General features: G+C 43.7%; 1 protein-coding gene across 1 annotated transcript in view; it reads right to left on the bottom strand.

Moving 5' to 3' along the window:
* The window catches only part of LOC309974946 (guanylate cyclase soluble subunit beta-2-like), a gene marked incomplete at both ends in the record, with an annotated part of 39609 nt that overhangs the window by 12507 nt on the left and 11716 nt on the right, over positions 1–15386 (bottom strand). Inside the window, 15 exon segments of the mRNA XM_082859791.1 lie at positions 1011–1143; positions 1145–1155; positions 1704–1763; positions 1765–1853; positions 3476–3533; positions 3537–3685; positions 3688–3790; position 7760; positions 7762–7834; positions 7837–7966; positions 9780–9883; positions 11082–11139; positions 11142–11189; positions 12198–12383; positions 13193–13297. Of these exon segments, the coding sequence (XP_082715917.1) occupies positions 1011–1143; positions 1145–1155; positions 1704–1763; positions 1765–1853; positions 3476–3533; positions 3537–3685; positions 3688–3790; position 7760; positions 7762–7834; positions 7837–7966; positions 9780–9883; positions 11082–11139; positions 11142–11189; positions 12198–12383; positions 13193–13297 (1308 nt within the window).

Genomic DNA, 15386 nt, shown 5'->3' with positions numbered 1-15386 from the left:
ATTGGGGGTTTTATACAGCAGCTGTATCTGTGTGTTTGCAATGGGCCGGTATCATGGACATGATACATGGCCAGCTTTTACTCTGAAGACTGCCATGGACAACATAACCAGGACCTGCAGCATTTCTCAGCTTCTAAATTATTGAGGTGATGGCGAATGTGGTGCATTTTCAGAATCTCCTACCTAGGGATTATCATTTGGGAAAATCCTATTCCATCTTATAATTGGCTTTATTTATTTTTAGTTGGCTGTTTATTTTGCAGACCTGACTGACAGGAGTGGGAAAGGGATCTAGATTTTAAAAGACTGAGACACTGCTCTACGCCACCGCGAGGCAGTTAGGATCAGCCGAGCAGACAGAAGACATTTACTTTTCATCACCAAACATGTCCAACTTTTACACTGTGAACAAACTTCCGTACGTGGAAGAGTAGCTTCCTGTATTCCTGTGAGAAAGGCGAGCAGATGTGTCGCTCGTGGCCACGTGCTGAAGGGAAAGCTATTCTGAATATCTTATGGCACCCCGGTGTCTGGACGGCTGGCTGGAGACAGTTGCACACCTCAGCCTGAGTTCCAAGCCTGTCAGACGGCATGCTGGATATACAACTTCCCTAAGCGAAGAAAAGTGGGCTGTTTAGTAAACCTGAACCACTTGTTGAAAGACTCGAACAAAAAGGCAGGAATTAGAAGTGAGCTGGCTCCCTATGGATCGAGTGCTACAAAGTCAGTGAGGAGACGCGCTCAGCGCTGTCCTAGGTCATGGACAAAGGAAGCCAGTGTGAATCGCATCACAATCCTGAGCTCCACAGCCTCTTCTCAAATTTGAGAGAATAACATCCTAATATCTCTATTACTTAGTAACATATGCAAGAGAAGAGACGAGTTGGGAGAAATGACCCATTTTAATTACTGTCACATACCCAATAACCGTCCGAGCAGACTAATAAACAGAATTCCACTTTTTTGTGCGAGGTGGCTGGTATTAAGCAAAGAACTCAGCTGCTCTCTGCCTGGATGGGTTCTCCAGTAACAGGATTCATCACTTCTTTTGCAGAAATTCTCATCCTCAAGGCAAAGTTAGCTATTATTTGAGCGTGGCTTCCAATAGACACTGGCACACCCCCTACCACCATATAAACATCAGGTTGTTTCCACCTGTAAGGAGCAGCAGTAAGGGGGGATTCAGAGGGTTTTCTTAATGCACTAAACACTAAATGTTTTTGTCATTTTCCATGTATTGATAGAAGGACCATATTAAAGCTGGTGGTTATTTTCTAGGGGCATGAGGGGAAAGGTGAGAAGAAAAATGACTCAGGAAACAGCCATGAGGGAGCCAAAAGGGCTTTCTGCTTTTGGTGGAGACAGGTCCCAGAGAAGACAAAGCTCCTGGGGTCATTGTATGATGCTGTGTTTTAGATCCACATTATTTAGGTTAGACTTGCTGCTGAAATGAAGGAGTACTATTCTCTGGGAAAACAGTATGCCCCTCAAAGGCAAGCTTAGCATTGGGTAGTATAAGAGGATTTTTTAAAAATTAAAATCCTAAAATACCTCTACTTCCTTTTTAGTTCTTCCTCCCAACCCCACTCTCATCCACACCAAACCCCAGACCAGTGAGGGGAGAGGAAAATGAGGACCCACCGCCAGGTACGTGACCTGCCTAGGCACACAGGGACACGCACCCCAGAGCACCACACGCTTACTCTGTAGACATCGTGGACACTGGTTAACCTGTCGAACTTGGAGTACATTAAATTCAGCATTATTCACCATCTGGATAGGTTCACAGGCAGCACAGATGTTCGTAAATGTCACTATGTCGCTGAAGAGAATTGTGCAGGTTTTAAATTCTCCTGCAACATAAACCGGGTGTTAGTGATAGCCAAGGATGGAGAATACCAGTTCTACCAATTCTGTATTCAAGTGCCCTTTGGGAACCAAATCTGACTGTGCCTTGGAGTAAAGGAGCCAGAATGTCCATCACCATTCACCATCCACCCACCAGATATTTATTGTCTCTTATGATCTGGTCATCATGCTGGAGAATCTTATACTGTGAAGCAGACGGGGTCCCTGCCCATAAGGAGCTCCTAGTCTAGTGAGGAGTCAGAACGCAAACAAACACTCAATAAGACATGCAGAGTGGGCTTCCCTGGTGGCTCAGTGCTTGAGAGTCCGCCTGCCGATGCAGGGGACACGGGTTCGTGCCCCGGTCCGGGAAGATCCCACATGCCGCCGAGCGGCTGGGCCCGTGAGCCATGGCCGCTGAGCCTGCGCGTCCGGAGCCTGTGCTCCGCAACAGGAGAGGCCACGACAGTGAGAGGCCCGCGTACCGCAAAAAAAAAAAAAAAAAAAAAAAAAAAAAAAGACATGCAGAGTGCTGGGGCATGACAGGATGGATTGGGTGGGTACGGGCTTACAGAGAAGACCTTGGCAGGTGGGCCAAGGCAGAGCCTGAACTATGGGAGACCCAAAGGGAAGCGAAAGTTACTCGAAGGGGAGATTACTACCAGAGGCACACCTGCCCAGCCTCAGAAGCACCACTTCGCCATGCACCCTCTTGTTCTAGGGATAACGCCCTGCAGTACTGACCTTCACGGTGCCTTACCTGGGCACTTGCTGTGCCCTTCTCCTCAAATGCCTTTCCCTCATTTTCTTGCTGAAATTCAGCCTCAAGGCCCAACTCAAGTGCCACATGTTTTATATCGGCCTTCACACGCACACCCACCCCTGTCTTTCTCTTCTGACGTTTATATATTATTAATTTCCATATTATCTATGTTTCCACAGTAACTTACGTGGTGGAAAACGTACAAATTTTGGAGTTAAATGGACTTCTGACTGGTTTCCAGCTCTTTTACTCATAAACTGGAGTGAATTTTCTTAGCTGTTATGGCTAATAACACCTCCTTCACAGAAATGTTCAGAAAATTAAGTGAGAAAGCATACGTATAATGTCTAACAGAGATGCTGGCACAATAATTTCTCCTTAATGCACATAAATTTCCTTTTTGTCGGCCACCCCACCCCCATAAACGTATTCTGTATGTATCTGTCAAACCCACAAGACTAAGAGCTTCTTTGGGTCCCCAGGACCCGGGACAGCACCCTGGCAAGTTCCCATGCTTGTCTGGTGAATGAACACTCGCCGGTGACAAATGGAAAGTGAGTTTGGAGTAAACATGGCATTCGTCCTCCAGAAACGCCTTGTTCTCCCAGAATGGTCCTTAGAGGCACCCCATGATTTATTTAGTGTGTGAGTGTATCATTTTCAGTTGTAGTGAAGAACGCCCATCAATGGTCACTGCATTGTTTTTATTATTCTCAATGTAGAGAAAAGAAAACTAGGCTATGCAGCTTAAGTAATTAGACCAAGACCATGCTGCTTGCCAGAATCCAAACCCAGATCTGTCTGGCTTCAGAGCCGGCGCCCCTAACCACCAAGACGCACTGTTAAGGGCAGGGCACCCCTCACCTGAGGCGACCTTTCTGCCTTCCTTCAGCTGGTTGGCCACGTGCTCAGGCAGCACGGCTTACAGCAAGGTCTCCGTTTCCTTCTCTTCGATGGCCGAGTGCTTGGAGAGGACCTGCAGCTCCTCCTTCTTCCTCTCCAGCTGGCTGAACAGCTCAATCTCCTCCAGGCGCCACTGGTTCAGGAGGACGAGGTCCCTGGTGGTATCATGGGGGCGATGTCGGAAAGGTGCATCTGGCACTCCTCCAGTTCATGCAGGCTGTAGAGCTTAGGGGAGCACACGTATATCATGCACCACACGGACTCCATCCAGATCATCTGGCCCTCCCCCCACGGAGAGAAACGGGACAATGCAGCATGTCACCTGCAGGCAATGACGCAGCGCACCAGACACCACTCAGAACACGTCCTTCTCTCCACGGCACAGTTCACCTCCTTCCCTTTTAGCCGAATATCATGAGAGTTATCTGTACTTCCTGTCTCCACGCACTCCTCTCCCCATCTCTCCACAATGGCTCTCTCCACTCTGTTTTTTTGACCTTAAGCTGACTCCCGTCCACGGCCTCCAAGCGACCTCCCCCAGCACAAGTCTGTAGTCCTTTCCTCACTCAGCCCTTCTGCTCTTTGAGGGTGTTAAGCAAACCCTCCTTCCTGGAATCCCACTTCCTAGGACTTTCCTGACGCTGCTTTCACTCAGATCTCCCCCACCTCTTTTGATTTCTCCTTCAAGACTTTCACTCATTCTTTAGATGCTGGTGTTCTCTTTTCGCATTCTCCAACGACATCCTCCACCGGGCTGACAAGAGAATCTGAATTTACAGAGAAACTTTGCTTCCTGGACTCAGGATGCCTATTATTTTTAACAATAGATGTTTATTATCTTATTATGAAAGCAGTAGACATTCACCGCAGAAAATGAAAAAAGTGGGGGACTTCCCTGGTGACGCAGTGCTTAAGAACCCACCTGCCAATGCAGGGGACAGGGGTTCAATCCCTGGTCCGGGAAGATCCCACATGCCGCGGAGCAACTAAGCCCGTGTGCCACAACTACTGAGCCTGAGCTCTAGAGCCTGTGAGCCACAACTACTGAGACCACACGCTGCAGCTACTGAAGCCCGCGCACCTAGAGCCCGAGCTCCATAACAAGAGAAGCCACCACAATGAGAAGCCCTCATGCCACAACAAAGAGCAGCCCCTGCCCGCCACAACTAGAGAAAGCCCACATGCAGCAACGAAGACCCAACACAGCCAAAAATTTTTTAATTAAAAAAAGAAAGAAAATGAAAAAAGTGGGAGAAAATAATAAAAATCACCCATAATCACATCAGAGATAATTACAGTTAATACCTGAGGGTATATCTTTTTACTACCCAAAACTGGGATTATCAGCCATCTTCTTGTAACCTCAATTTTTCACTTAAATTATGTAACAGGTATTCTTCCATAGCATTAAATATGGATAGGTATTATTCTTTCCTGGGTACGTTGATTATACTGTATTTTACTTAAGCAGTAAGCTAACATTGATTATATTATGTCTATTTTATCATTCCACAAACAACATTGCAAAGAACAAGCTTGAGGTACATCATTGTGCATAACTGTAGCTATTTTGTTAAAGGATATATTCTTAGACAAAAATATGCTCATGTTTAAGATTTTTGATACATATTGCCAAATTGCCCTCTGAATTGTGACAACTTACACTCCCAGCAATGACTGTTTTTTTAATTATTGTATTATCTATTAGGTATTTATACATGGATGTCTACAACTGAACTTGCCTTCAATCCCCACTGTAACTCTCCTCTTTTTTAATTCTTTATTTGTTTTTGTTTTATTTTTTAATTTAATTTTATTATTATTATTTTTATACAGCAGGTTCTTATTATCTATTTTATACATATTAGTGTATATACGTCAATCCCAATCTCCCAATTCATCCCACCACCACCACTCCACCGCTTTCCCCACCTTGGTGTCCATACGTTTGTTCTCTACATCAGTGTCTCTATTTCTGCCTCATAACGTAATTCTTTTATTACAGACATTTTTAGTTTCTACCATGAGCCAGGCACACTGTTTTAGGTGTGGAAGGGGGTACAGCAGCAACTCAAACTGACAAAGCTGCCCTCAAGGTGTTTACATCATGTCTTCTCTTAGTTAATCACACCTTTATGACCCAGTTACCTAAGCAAGAAAATTAATAATTACCCCAATAGTCTCTCTTTTTCAACCTCTACATCCAGTCACCAATTTCTGCCTTAAATCTGTTCCCGCATCACCACCCCAGAGCCACTGCCTGACTGCATTCAGCACTCAAAACTTCTCACCTGCTCTCCAGGAACAGTCTCCCCTGGCCTCCCAGACTCCATCTTCTCAATGCTCTGGTCCATCCTTCACAGGGCTCCAGCGTGATCATTCTAAAGCTCAAATCTGATCCCAGTAGACACTTAAAAGTATTTCCAGTGACATGATAGAGTTCAAGTCCTCATCTCACCAGCCTTCTCTCCCATCACTCCCTGTACAACTCACTCAGGGTTCCCAGAACATTTCATCTTCCTCTCCAATGTCTCCATGGCTCTGCCTGTGTTTGTGCCTCGAATACCTGACTATTGTCAGTCCAACAGAAAGCTCAAAATATGTGCCCCCTATATCATATAAAATATGTGCCCCCTATATCATATAAAATATGTGCCCCCATATCATATAAAAAATTAACTCAAAATGGATTAAAGACCAAATGTAAGAGCCAAAACTGTAAAGCTCTTAGAAGAAAACGTAGGAGAAAAGCTTCATGACGTTGGAGTTGGCAGTGATTTCTGGGATGTGACACCAAAACCACAGGCAACAAAAAGGAAAAATAGGTAAATTGGACAACATCAAAATTAAATGCTTCTGTGCATCAAACGACACAATCACCAGAGTGAAAAGGCAACCCACGGGGTGGGAGAAAATATTTGCAAATCATAAGGTGTTAATATCCAGAATATCTGAAGAAGTCCTATAACACAACAATAAAAAACCAAACAACCTGATCTAAAAATGGGCAAATAATTTGAATAGACATTTCTCCAAAGAAGGTATACAAATGGCCAATAAGCACATGAAAAATGCTCAGCATCACATCATTAGGGAAATGCAAATTAAAACCACAGTGAGATACCACTTCATACCCATTAGAATACCTATTATCAAAATAACCAAAAAAAAAACCCCACCAAAAAACAATAACAGAGGATAACAAGTGTCCATGAGGATGTGGAGAAATTGGAACTTTTGTGAACTACTAATGGGAATATAAAATGGTGCAGCAGCTATGGAAAACAGTATGGACGTTCCTCACTAAATTAAAAATAGAATTACCAAATGAACCAGCAATTTCACTTTTGGATATACACTAAAAGGAATTGAAAGTAGGGGCTCAAAACATTTATACGCCCATGTTCATAGCAGCATTATTCATTATTCAGAAAGTGGAAGCAATCCAACTATCCACTGACAGATGAATTATAAGTGAAATGTAGTCTATACATGCGGGAATAATATAATAATAATTCAGCCTTAAAAAGGAAGAAAATTCTGACGTATGCTACAACAAGGATGAACCTTGAAGGCATCACGCTAAGTGAAAAAAAGACAGTCACAAAAGGACAAATACTGTATGATTCCACTTATATGAGGTACATAAATCAGTCAAATTCATAGAGACAGAAAGTAGAGTGGTAGTTGCCAGGGGCAGGGGGAGGGGAAAACAAGGAGCTGGTATTTAATGGAGTTTCAATTTCGCAAGATGATAAAGTTCTGGAGATGGATGGTGGTGCTGATTATACAACACTGGGAAGGTACTTACCACTGCTGAACCGTACACTCAAAAATGGTTAAAATGGTAAACTGTATGTTATGTAAAATTCACCACAATTGAAACAAAACCAAAAACAAAACGTGTGCCCTATTAACAGTAGGTCAGATGATCACGTTGCTGTATAAAGGACAGGCCATTTCAAGAGTACAAATAATAGCGCGTGCATTCTAAAACTTTTGGTTACAGACCAGAATTTTATAATTATATATAAATATAATTAGAGTTCATGTCTAAACTAGACATGGTTGAAGAAATAAAATATATTGTTAACTATAGATTAAGCCAAATGGGAAAAAAATATATACTGCTCTCAATGTAGTCCCCCAATTTTTATCCAACTTTTTTCAGGCGATTAGAAAACTGCTTCTTTCCTTTTTGGCCCAGTCTCCCAGAGCAGAAAGCAACGAGGAGGAAGGAGTTACTACCTCGGAGTTTGAGTGCAGGCTGACTTCTCCATGCTGCAGGCATCATCTCCCTTTGCGCCTTCAGGACAAATTGTTGATAAATTTGCAGATGTTGAAGGTAACCTGGGGATGGACGATGGAGAAGTACTCATCTAATCGAATCTTCTGGGTTCGGAGTCCCGGGACGTACTTCTGAATGTTCACTGCAGCTTGTTTGACCCACAGCTATCCACAGAGGACACACATGAGACCACGGAAGAGACAGCAACCTGCATGTAAACTTTCCCCTAGAAATAGCATCCGCCCATGATTTGTGACTTGCTAGGGGGAAAAGGGCCAGTAATGGAATAAATACCATGGAAGCAATAAATATTATTTTAAAAAGCAAATCTGCAGCTAATCTCTGAAAGAGCAAAGAATAATTGCATGAGAGTGCCTGAAAGCACAGCATTTCTCTGACTAACAAGAAACAGAGGTTAAAGCTCTCAATGGGGATAATATTTCTTCCCTTGCTTCAGTCCTCTCTGTCTTTCTGTCTTTGTGTCTGTCTCTGTCTCTTTCTTTCTTTGGAATTAACTAATAAAGAAACCAGAAAAAACTGTAGTTGGATCTGATGCCCAGGTCTGGGTGAAGGAACCCACTGTGGAGGTGGGGAGACAACTTTCACTGCCATCTCCAGGGAACACACAGAAGGAAAAAACAAAATGAGCATCCTTTACATAAAAAGTCCAATGCCACCCCAGGTTATCCAGAAATATTTAAATTAACTTCACTCTGTCAGGCTGCAGAAATCAACCTAGTCTTATGGAATAGTGTCATTAAATTTTTGGTTTCTATGCCCAAAACTTAAAAAGAAAGGGAGTGTTTTTAAGTAGATCAGAATTTTAAATGTTAATAGTAGTAATAATAATAATATCCTCATGGCATTGGGGAAAAGCCATAGTACATAGCTTTATAATTCCCTGGTTGTTTCATATAGGGGTGTTTGATTTCCTTAGTTAGATCATAAATTCTCTGCAATCAGAGATGACCCTCAAGTGAGTAAACATTAGAGAATCTGTATCCAGCATCCACTGGTAGGTGAAGATTTGACATGTCTGTGCATTCACATAAATATCAGAGGAAATCAAAATGGCTGAAGGCGTTTTAACTGATAATTTTTGGACCAATTTATTTTGCCTAATTGCCCTTTGAATGAGTCCATAATCAATTCAACTTAATCAATTTTATCCATCAATTTTATCCAAGGAAATTGATAATGACCACACTTCAATGGTCACCATCTGTCACACCTCCCACAGAACAATGGCGTGAGTGGGCACAGGCCTCTCCTCCACCTTCAAGATGCAGAAAGAGAAGCTTGTGGAATTGAGCCATCCATGGTAGCCACAAGGATGGGGGGAGTGGTCACATTTAGAATCCCACCCTGCCATTGCTACTGTATTCTTTTGTCTCTAGTGATTTCAGTGTCATTTCCTTTTTCTTTAATGGCAAACTTGCTCTTGCACTCACTAGTTCAAACCCCTTGGCACTGCTCCCTTCTGTGCCTATCAAGAAGATGCGGCGTTCTGGTTTCTGGAGGATGCTACAATGAAAAGGCAGGCAGTGGTCCTGCCAAGCTAAATCCTAACCTCCCAAACCCTAGGTACTCCTCAGGGACTTGAAAGGCCCCCCAGCCGTAAAAGACTATATGATGGGGGGCGCAGTGGTTAAGAATCCACCTGCCAATGCAGGAGACACAGATTCGTGCCCTGGTCCGGGAAGATCCCACATGCCGCGGAGCAACTAAATGCGTGCGCCACAACTACTGAGCCTGCGCTCTAGAGCCTTAGAGCCACAGTTACTGAAGCCCGTGCGCCTAGAGCCCGTGCTCCACAACAAGAGAAGCCACCGCAATGAGAAGCCCACACACAGCAACGAAGACGCAACGCAGCCATAAATAAATAAATAAATTAATTAATTAATTTAAAAAAAAAGACTATGTGACTTACTCCTCTCCCCAGCCTATCCCCAGTTCAAGAGGGAAAGGGCCTCTTACTGATTCATCAAATACCACATGGAAGGGAAAAGCATCGCAGAATGTCTTCTCTTCAGTCCAGAGCCACTCGGGATAAATTGGTTCAAAGGTGTCCCTGAGATGCCCTGGATGGAGAAACAGAATCCCGTTCACAGGCAACTCAGGCCACCAACCCAAGAGAGTATCTCAAATGTTTCCTGGGCAAAGCGCAGTCCCCGCTGCTCAGCACAAGCTCCCTCAGTGTTTCCAGATGGCCACGGCAATTCTGCTTCCAAATTAAAACAAACAGAAAACTTGCTACCAGGTTGAGAAGCCCTCCTGCCCCCTGCCAAGTTTCTGCCCGCCGCTGAAGAGTTCCTGGGCCAATTGAGTGTGTCTCGCCATGAAAACAGGGCTGGCATTGAAAAGCTGACAGCCAGACAATGAGCTCGCGCAGCACAGCGCGCACGCCCGGCCGGTGTCAGGGACATTTGCCATGGAGCTTTGGAGACTGACAGTTTTGGGTGGCACATGAAAATTTAACCAACAGCCCTATTTGGCAGGGGGTAGAGATTCGAAATGGAGCCTTTTTGATATGAAAATCTCCTAGACAAAGCACGTCAATTGCATGTTTGACTCGCTTGCCATGGCTTGAGGGACTCAAAATTCAGTCCTTTGAGCCCTGCAGACCTTCTCCCAGACGCATGTCATCACGACCCACGGGGCATGACCAGGAGTCTCCAACTCCCTTCACCCAGTGGGCCGGAGCCCCTGTTCCGACTCGGATCTTAGGTGCTGATCGTGAGACCAGCTCAGCGCCAACAGGGGCACTTCTGAGAACCTAATGCCTTCATTCTGCGGGTGGAAGATGGAGGACTTAGGTTCCCCAGGGACAGAGCCAGAAATCTACTATCCTGGTTCTCGATCCAGGGTCCTTTGCACTCTTGGACACCATGATTCTCATCTACAGACTTCCGGGCCAGAAATACATCCCAGTCCCGAAGGCCTGAGGAGCTGTGGAAAATTCAATGTTCTTGATAATATGTCAGCACTCATCCTCCTTCGCTTCAACACAGTCACCAAAAGGGGTTGATTCCAATCCCCTCTCCAGCGGCTTCCCCTGATTACAAGGAGAAACTGCGCCTCCAAGTGACCCCCAACACAAATAAAAGGGGCAAAGGAAGACAAGTTAGAGTTTGATGTTTTAAAGTTAAAAACCGTGCCTGCCAAGTCCAAGCCCTGAAGAAATCAGTGACATCCTGATTATAGAGGACTCTGCCCATCTGTGTGCACAAAGCAATCATTCTGCTCTGAGAGCCGAGGTTGGGAGAAGAGCCCACTTACCTTTTCCAAACATGACTATGCTTCTCACAGCTTCCCAGCTGGACTTTTTCACGGGACAGAGACACTCAAATATTTCTCTTTCATCCTAAGGAAAGCTGCCTCCAGGGCCTGCAAATGGCAGGGAGAGAAGCATACAGGTCTGGTCATGTGACAGGAGATGCACGAGGATACACTGTTCCTCTGTGATGGGGCCAGAGGAACCGTGAGGCCACACAAGATGAACTTGAGCAAAACTTCATAAGCCCCCAAATTGTTATCCAATTAATCCTCATGCTGTTTCTCCACCAAAGGCAGCAAGAACTTTTTACAAAATCTCAAGGTGAGGCTGGCAGGAAAATCACACAGAAACTTCTCTTCCTGTGGTTGAAGATCCTGCAGTGAAAAGACTCTGAGGTGAGCTTTGAATACTCTAAGATATAAACAGTGTGTGCTCCAGGAATCACAGACTTCTCTGGATATTCGTATGAGCTCTATGGACACAGAGAGTTGTGCACCTAACAGGTGTGGTACCTAAACAGATAACAGTCACACCACGAGCTGCAATCGAAGCAGCCAACCACAGGCTCATGAGTTGACTCCAGATCCCCAACTGGCCCCAGCTGCACAAGCGGGCATTCAGGACTTGAAAAGTCAATTTACACCACGAAAACTGCAAAATAAGCCACCAGATCCAAATTCCAAGGACTTTACATTGCCATTTTTTTTTTTTTACAGGTAAAAATGTTTCAGGCTAAGGTCCATCCCAGAGAGCCTCCCAATTTTTGATCCAAATGAACTTATTCCGGTCGTTCTCAACCAATAGTGACTTTGGCTCCTACCCCTACCCTGGGGACACCTGGCAATGTCTGGAGACATTTTTGATTGCCACAACCTGGGATGGAGGGGGAGAGCTGGGTGCTGCTAGCATCTAGTGAGCGGGCTAGGGGTGCTGCTAAACACGGACAGGACAGTGCCTCATAACAAAGATCATCTGGTCCAAAATGTCAACAGTGCTGAGACGGAGAAACCCTGCCATAAACCCACAATTAGAAGGTCCGGTTCTTTGCATAGATTGCTCCAAGACTAGTCCCTCCACCAGGAGGAACTGTGCTTTCTGAAGACACAGCACACTGGTACCTCTTGGTCTCTCTGGCTGTCCTGAGTGTCTTGTGATCCCTTTGGCTTTGCCCTTCTCATCTGTCTGTGCGGCTTCTGCACGACCAGAAACACAACGTGCTCCTTCTTCCCTGTCCTCTCCTCCTCTTGATTCACGTCAAGGATATCCATGGTCACGTCAATGTCAAAGAAGTCTTTGGCCACAGCCTCAGTGATACCTGCCGCAGAAGGATACCTATTGGTGAGGGATGGCGGAAGGCGGTTGTGTCAGCAAAAATCATAAAATAATCAGGTTATACAACTTTTGATAAATATTCCAGAGTTCACCAAGCCCAGGCCCTGCATCAAGGCAGGCAGCATATGACAGATTAATAAATTAGAAAACAATAACTTCAAAGCAGAGATTTACACACTGGATACTAAATATATCCCTCCTACTCTGATTTCTTTTTTTTTTAACACCTTTATTGGAGTATAATTGCTTTACAATGTTGTGTTAGTTTCTGCTGTATAACAAAGTGAATCAGCTATACATATACATATATCCCCATATCCCCTCCCTCTTGCGTCTCCCTCCCAACCTCCCTATCCCACCCCTCTAGGTGGTCACAAAGCAGGAGCTGATCTCCCTGTGCTATGCAGCTGCTTCCCACTAGCTATCTATTTTACATTTGGTAGTGTATATATGTCAATGTCACTCTCTCACTTTGTCCCAGCTTACCCTTCTCCCTCCCTGTGTCCTCAAGTCCATTTTCTACGTCGGTGTCTTTATTCCTGTCCTGCCCCTAGGTTCATGAGAACCTTTTTTAGATTCCATATATATGTGTTAGCATACAGTATTTTTCTCTTTTCTGACTTTCTTCACTCTGTATGACAGACTCTAGGTCCATCCACCTCACTACTGATAACTCCATTTCGTTTCCTTTTGTGGCTGAGTAATATTCCATTGTATATATGTGCCACATCTTCTTTATCCATTCATCTGTCAGTGGACACTCTGGGTCTGGTTAAGCCACCTGCATAGCTGGCGCGATGTGGCACAGACCACTTCTATCAGAGTAGTAATGGAGAAGCATCTTCCTGTCTGCTCCTCTCTCCACACAAAACGATGGTGCATTCATCTCCCAATTAAAAGACACAGCATATTTTTCCCAGTGGATACAATTTCTCTAAATTATGCTTTTGAGGCTTTGTGGAACTTACTCATTACATCATGCAGAACTGTATCCCCAAACCCCCTCCAATCACAAAAAAATAAAATCTACCATGGTTTCAGCCCCTAAAAGTCAGGAATTTTATATTATACCTAATCACATAACCAACTCTATATGGCAAGCATTAGCTCCATTGTAAAGAGGAGGAAACTGAACCTCAGGGAAGTTAAGGCCAAATTCATGGTAGAACATCTTGACACCCAAATGAACCTCTCTGCCATGCCATGCTGCTTCTACCTACACTCCAAGGAGTGGATGGCTGCCATTCTTGGCCTGTGACTAAGGGACCATGAGCATCTTTACTCTGAAAGATCAGGGTCTCAGAGGAATTGGCAAGTGGAGAAAAGTTCACCTCTTGTTCTGGAAGGATAATGCCATCTGTGGTGCAAAGTTGCATGTCTGGAAAATCAAGGATACATCAGAAGAGATCATCTTTCTCCAGGAATAAATGTTGACATCAAGTGTGTACCATCTCATGGTAGATTATGTCAGGACATAAGGATAAAGACTTTGCCTGGGGGAATCCCTGAGAGAAACAATTTTCTCTCCCATTTGATTAGTAAGCAGCTCAGCACCCTGGCTCACAGCTTTTGGTCTGAGTGAGAGAAGAGATTAAGGAAGTGTGTTCCTTCTGAGATTTTTGTTCTCTTCCAAAGTGGTGGTGGTAGTGGGGGCTGGAGGGGGAGTAGGGAGGAGGCGGGGAGGGGATGCTAGTTAAAATGAAGGTTTTTTTGCCAAGTATTTATCTTTCCAAAAGCATATACAAAGAGAAAGTATGTATTTGTGTGTTTACATTTTGACTGAATCTAAAGATTTGAGGCAGCACATATAAAAAGCATATGATGAAACAGAAAATTAAGTTATTTCAAAAAATTATATCCAAACCCTACGTAGCAGAAAAATAATAATAACAGAGTACAAAAGGGCTGAAATTAAAATCCACAAGCTTTTGCTACCATTTCCACCCTCACTCTTCACCCTAGCCTAGGCCACTTCCTAGACATACTTCTCGAAGTTTGTGCTTTTAATCCTTCTGGTCAATGTCTCCAGCTCTCTAAATAATAAGATTATACTTTTATTTTTAAAAATTGAAATAGGGTTTTATAAAAGTGGAGAACTAGGGCAATGAGAACATAATGAGAAGTCGACCAGAGCATGGTCTTTGGAGACAGATGCACTTGGGGGTGGGTCCTGGCTCGGCCACCACAACCTGGGCAATTTGGGAGAGTTACTTGACCTTTCTGGACCTCAGTTTTTTTCATCTGTATAATGGGAAGAATAAGAGTACCTAATCTTAGGGGTAAGAGGATAATTCAATGTTTATACATGAGTTAGCCCAATATCTGTCTCATAATTGGCCCTCAAATGAAGGTTAGCTAAAAAATAACAAGATTAAAGGCACAGTTAAAACCAGAAATGTAAGCCTTAAGGTACTGCAAAATTACTAGAGACAGACATAAAGAAAAAGTCAGGTTATCTTACTGTATTTTTGCCTAAAGAGATAATCTATAACCTTTTGTCCAGTAGAAAGTACTATACAACAATCAGATATCATTGCACGTATTTTATTTCAGCTTGTGTGTGTGTGTGTGTGTGTATAGTATATTTATATATTTTATTTATCTCATTATGTGCAAAATGTCCTTACTGACCCCAGAGAAGTTCTAGCCTATTGCTTCTCTAACACTGGTTTTAGCATATGAAGGAATGACTATCAGAGGAGGGGTAGCAGGAGTAGGCATACAAACAATGGACTTGGGACTTCAGAACCTTGGTTCCTTTCATCTTATTCCTAAGAATGACAATAATATTGTAAGAACAGTATCTGGAACATAAAAGAGATTCCACAATATTTTTATTTAATGAATAAAAAAATACTAATATCTTCTCCAGAACTGTGACTTAAAATATTAGCCCAATTTTCAAATGAAAGGTGTGATATTTATAATACTATGGAAGATTACTTAAGGGCCTTAATTGTATTTCTTTCAATAGT

Source organism: Leucopleurus acutus, assembly GCF_964270905.1.
Source record: "Leucopleurus acutus genome assembly, chromosome: 18".
NCBI classification, from domain to species: Eukaryota; Metazoa; Chordata; class Mammalia; order Artiodactyla; family Delphinidae; genus Leucopleurus; species Leucopleurus acutus.
Note: the sequence above shows the minus strand (reverse complement) of the source record. Positions and strands in the feature narration are given on the sequence as shown.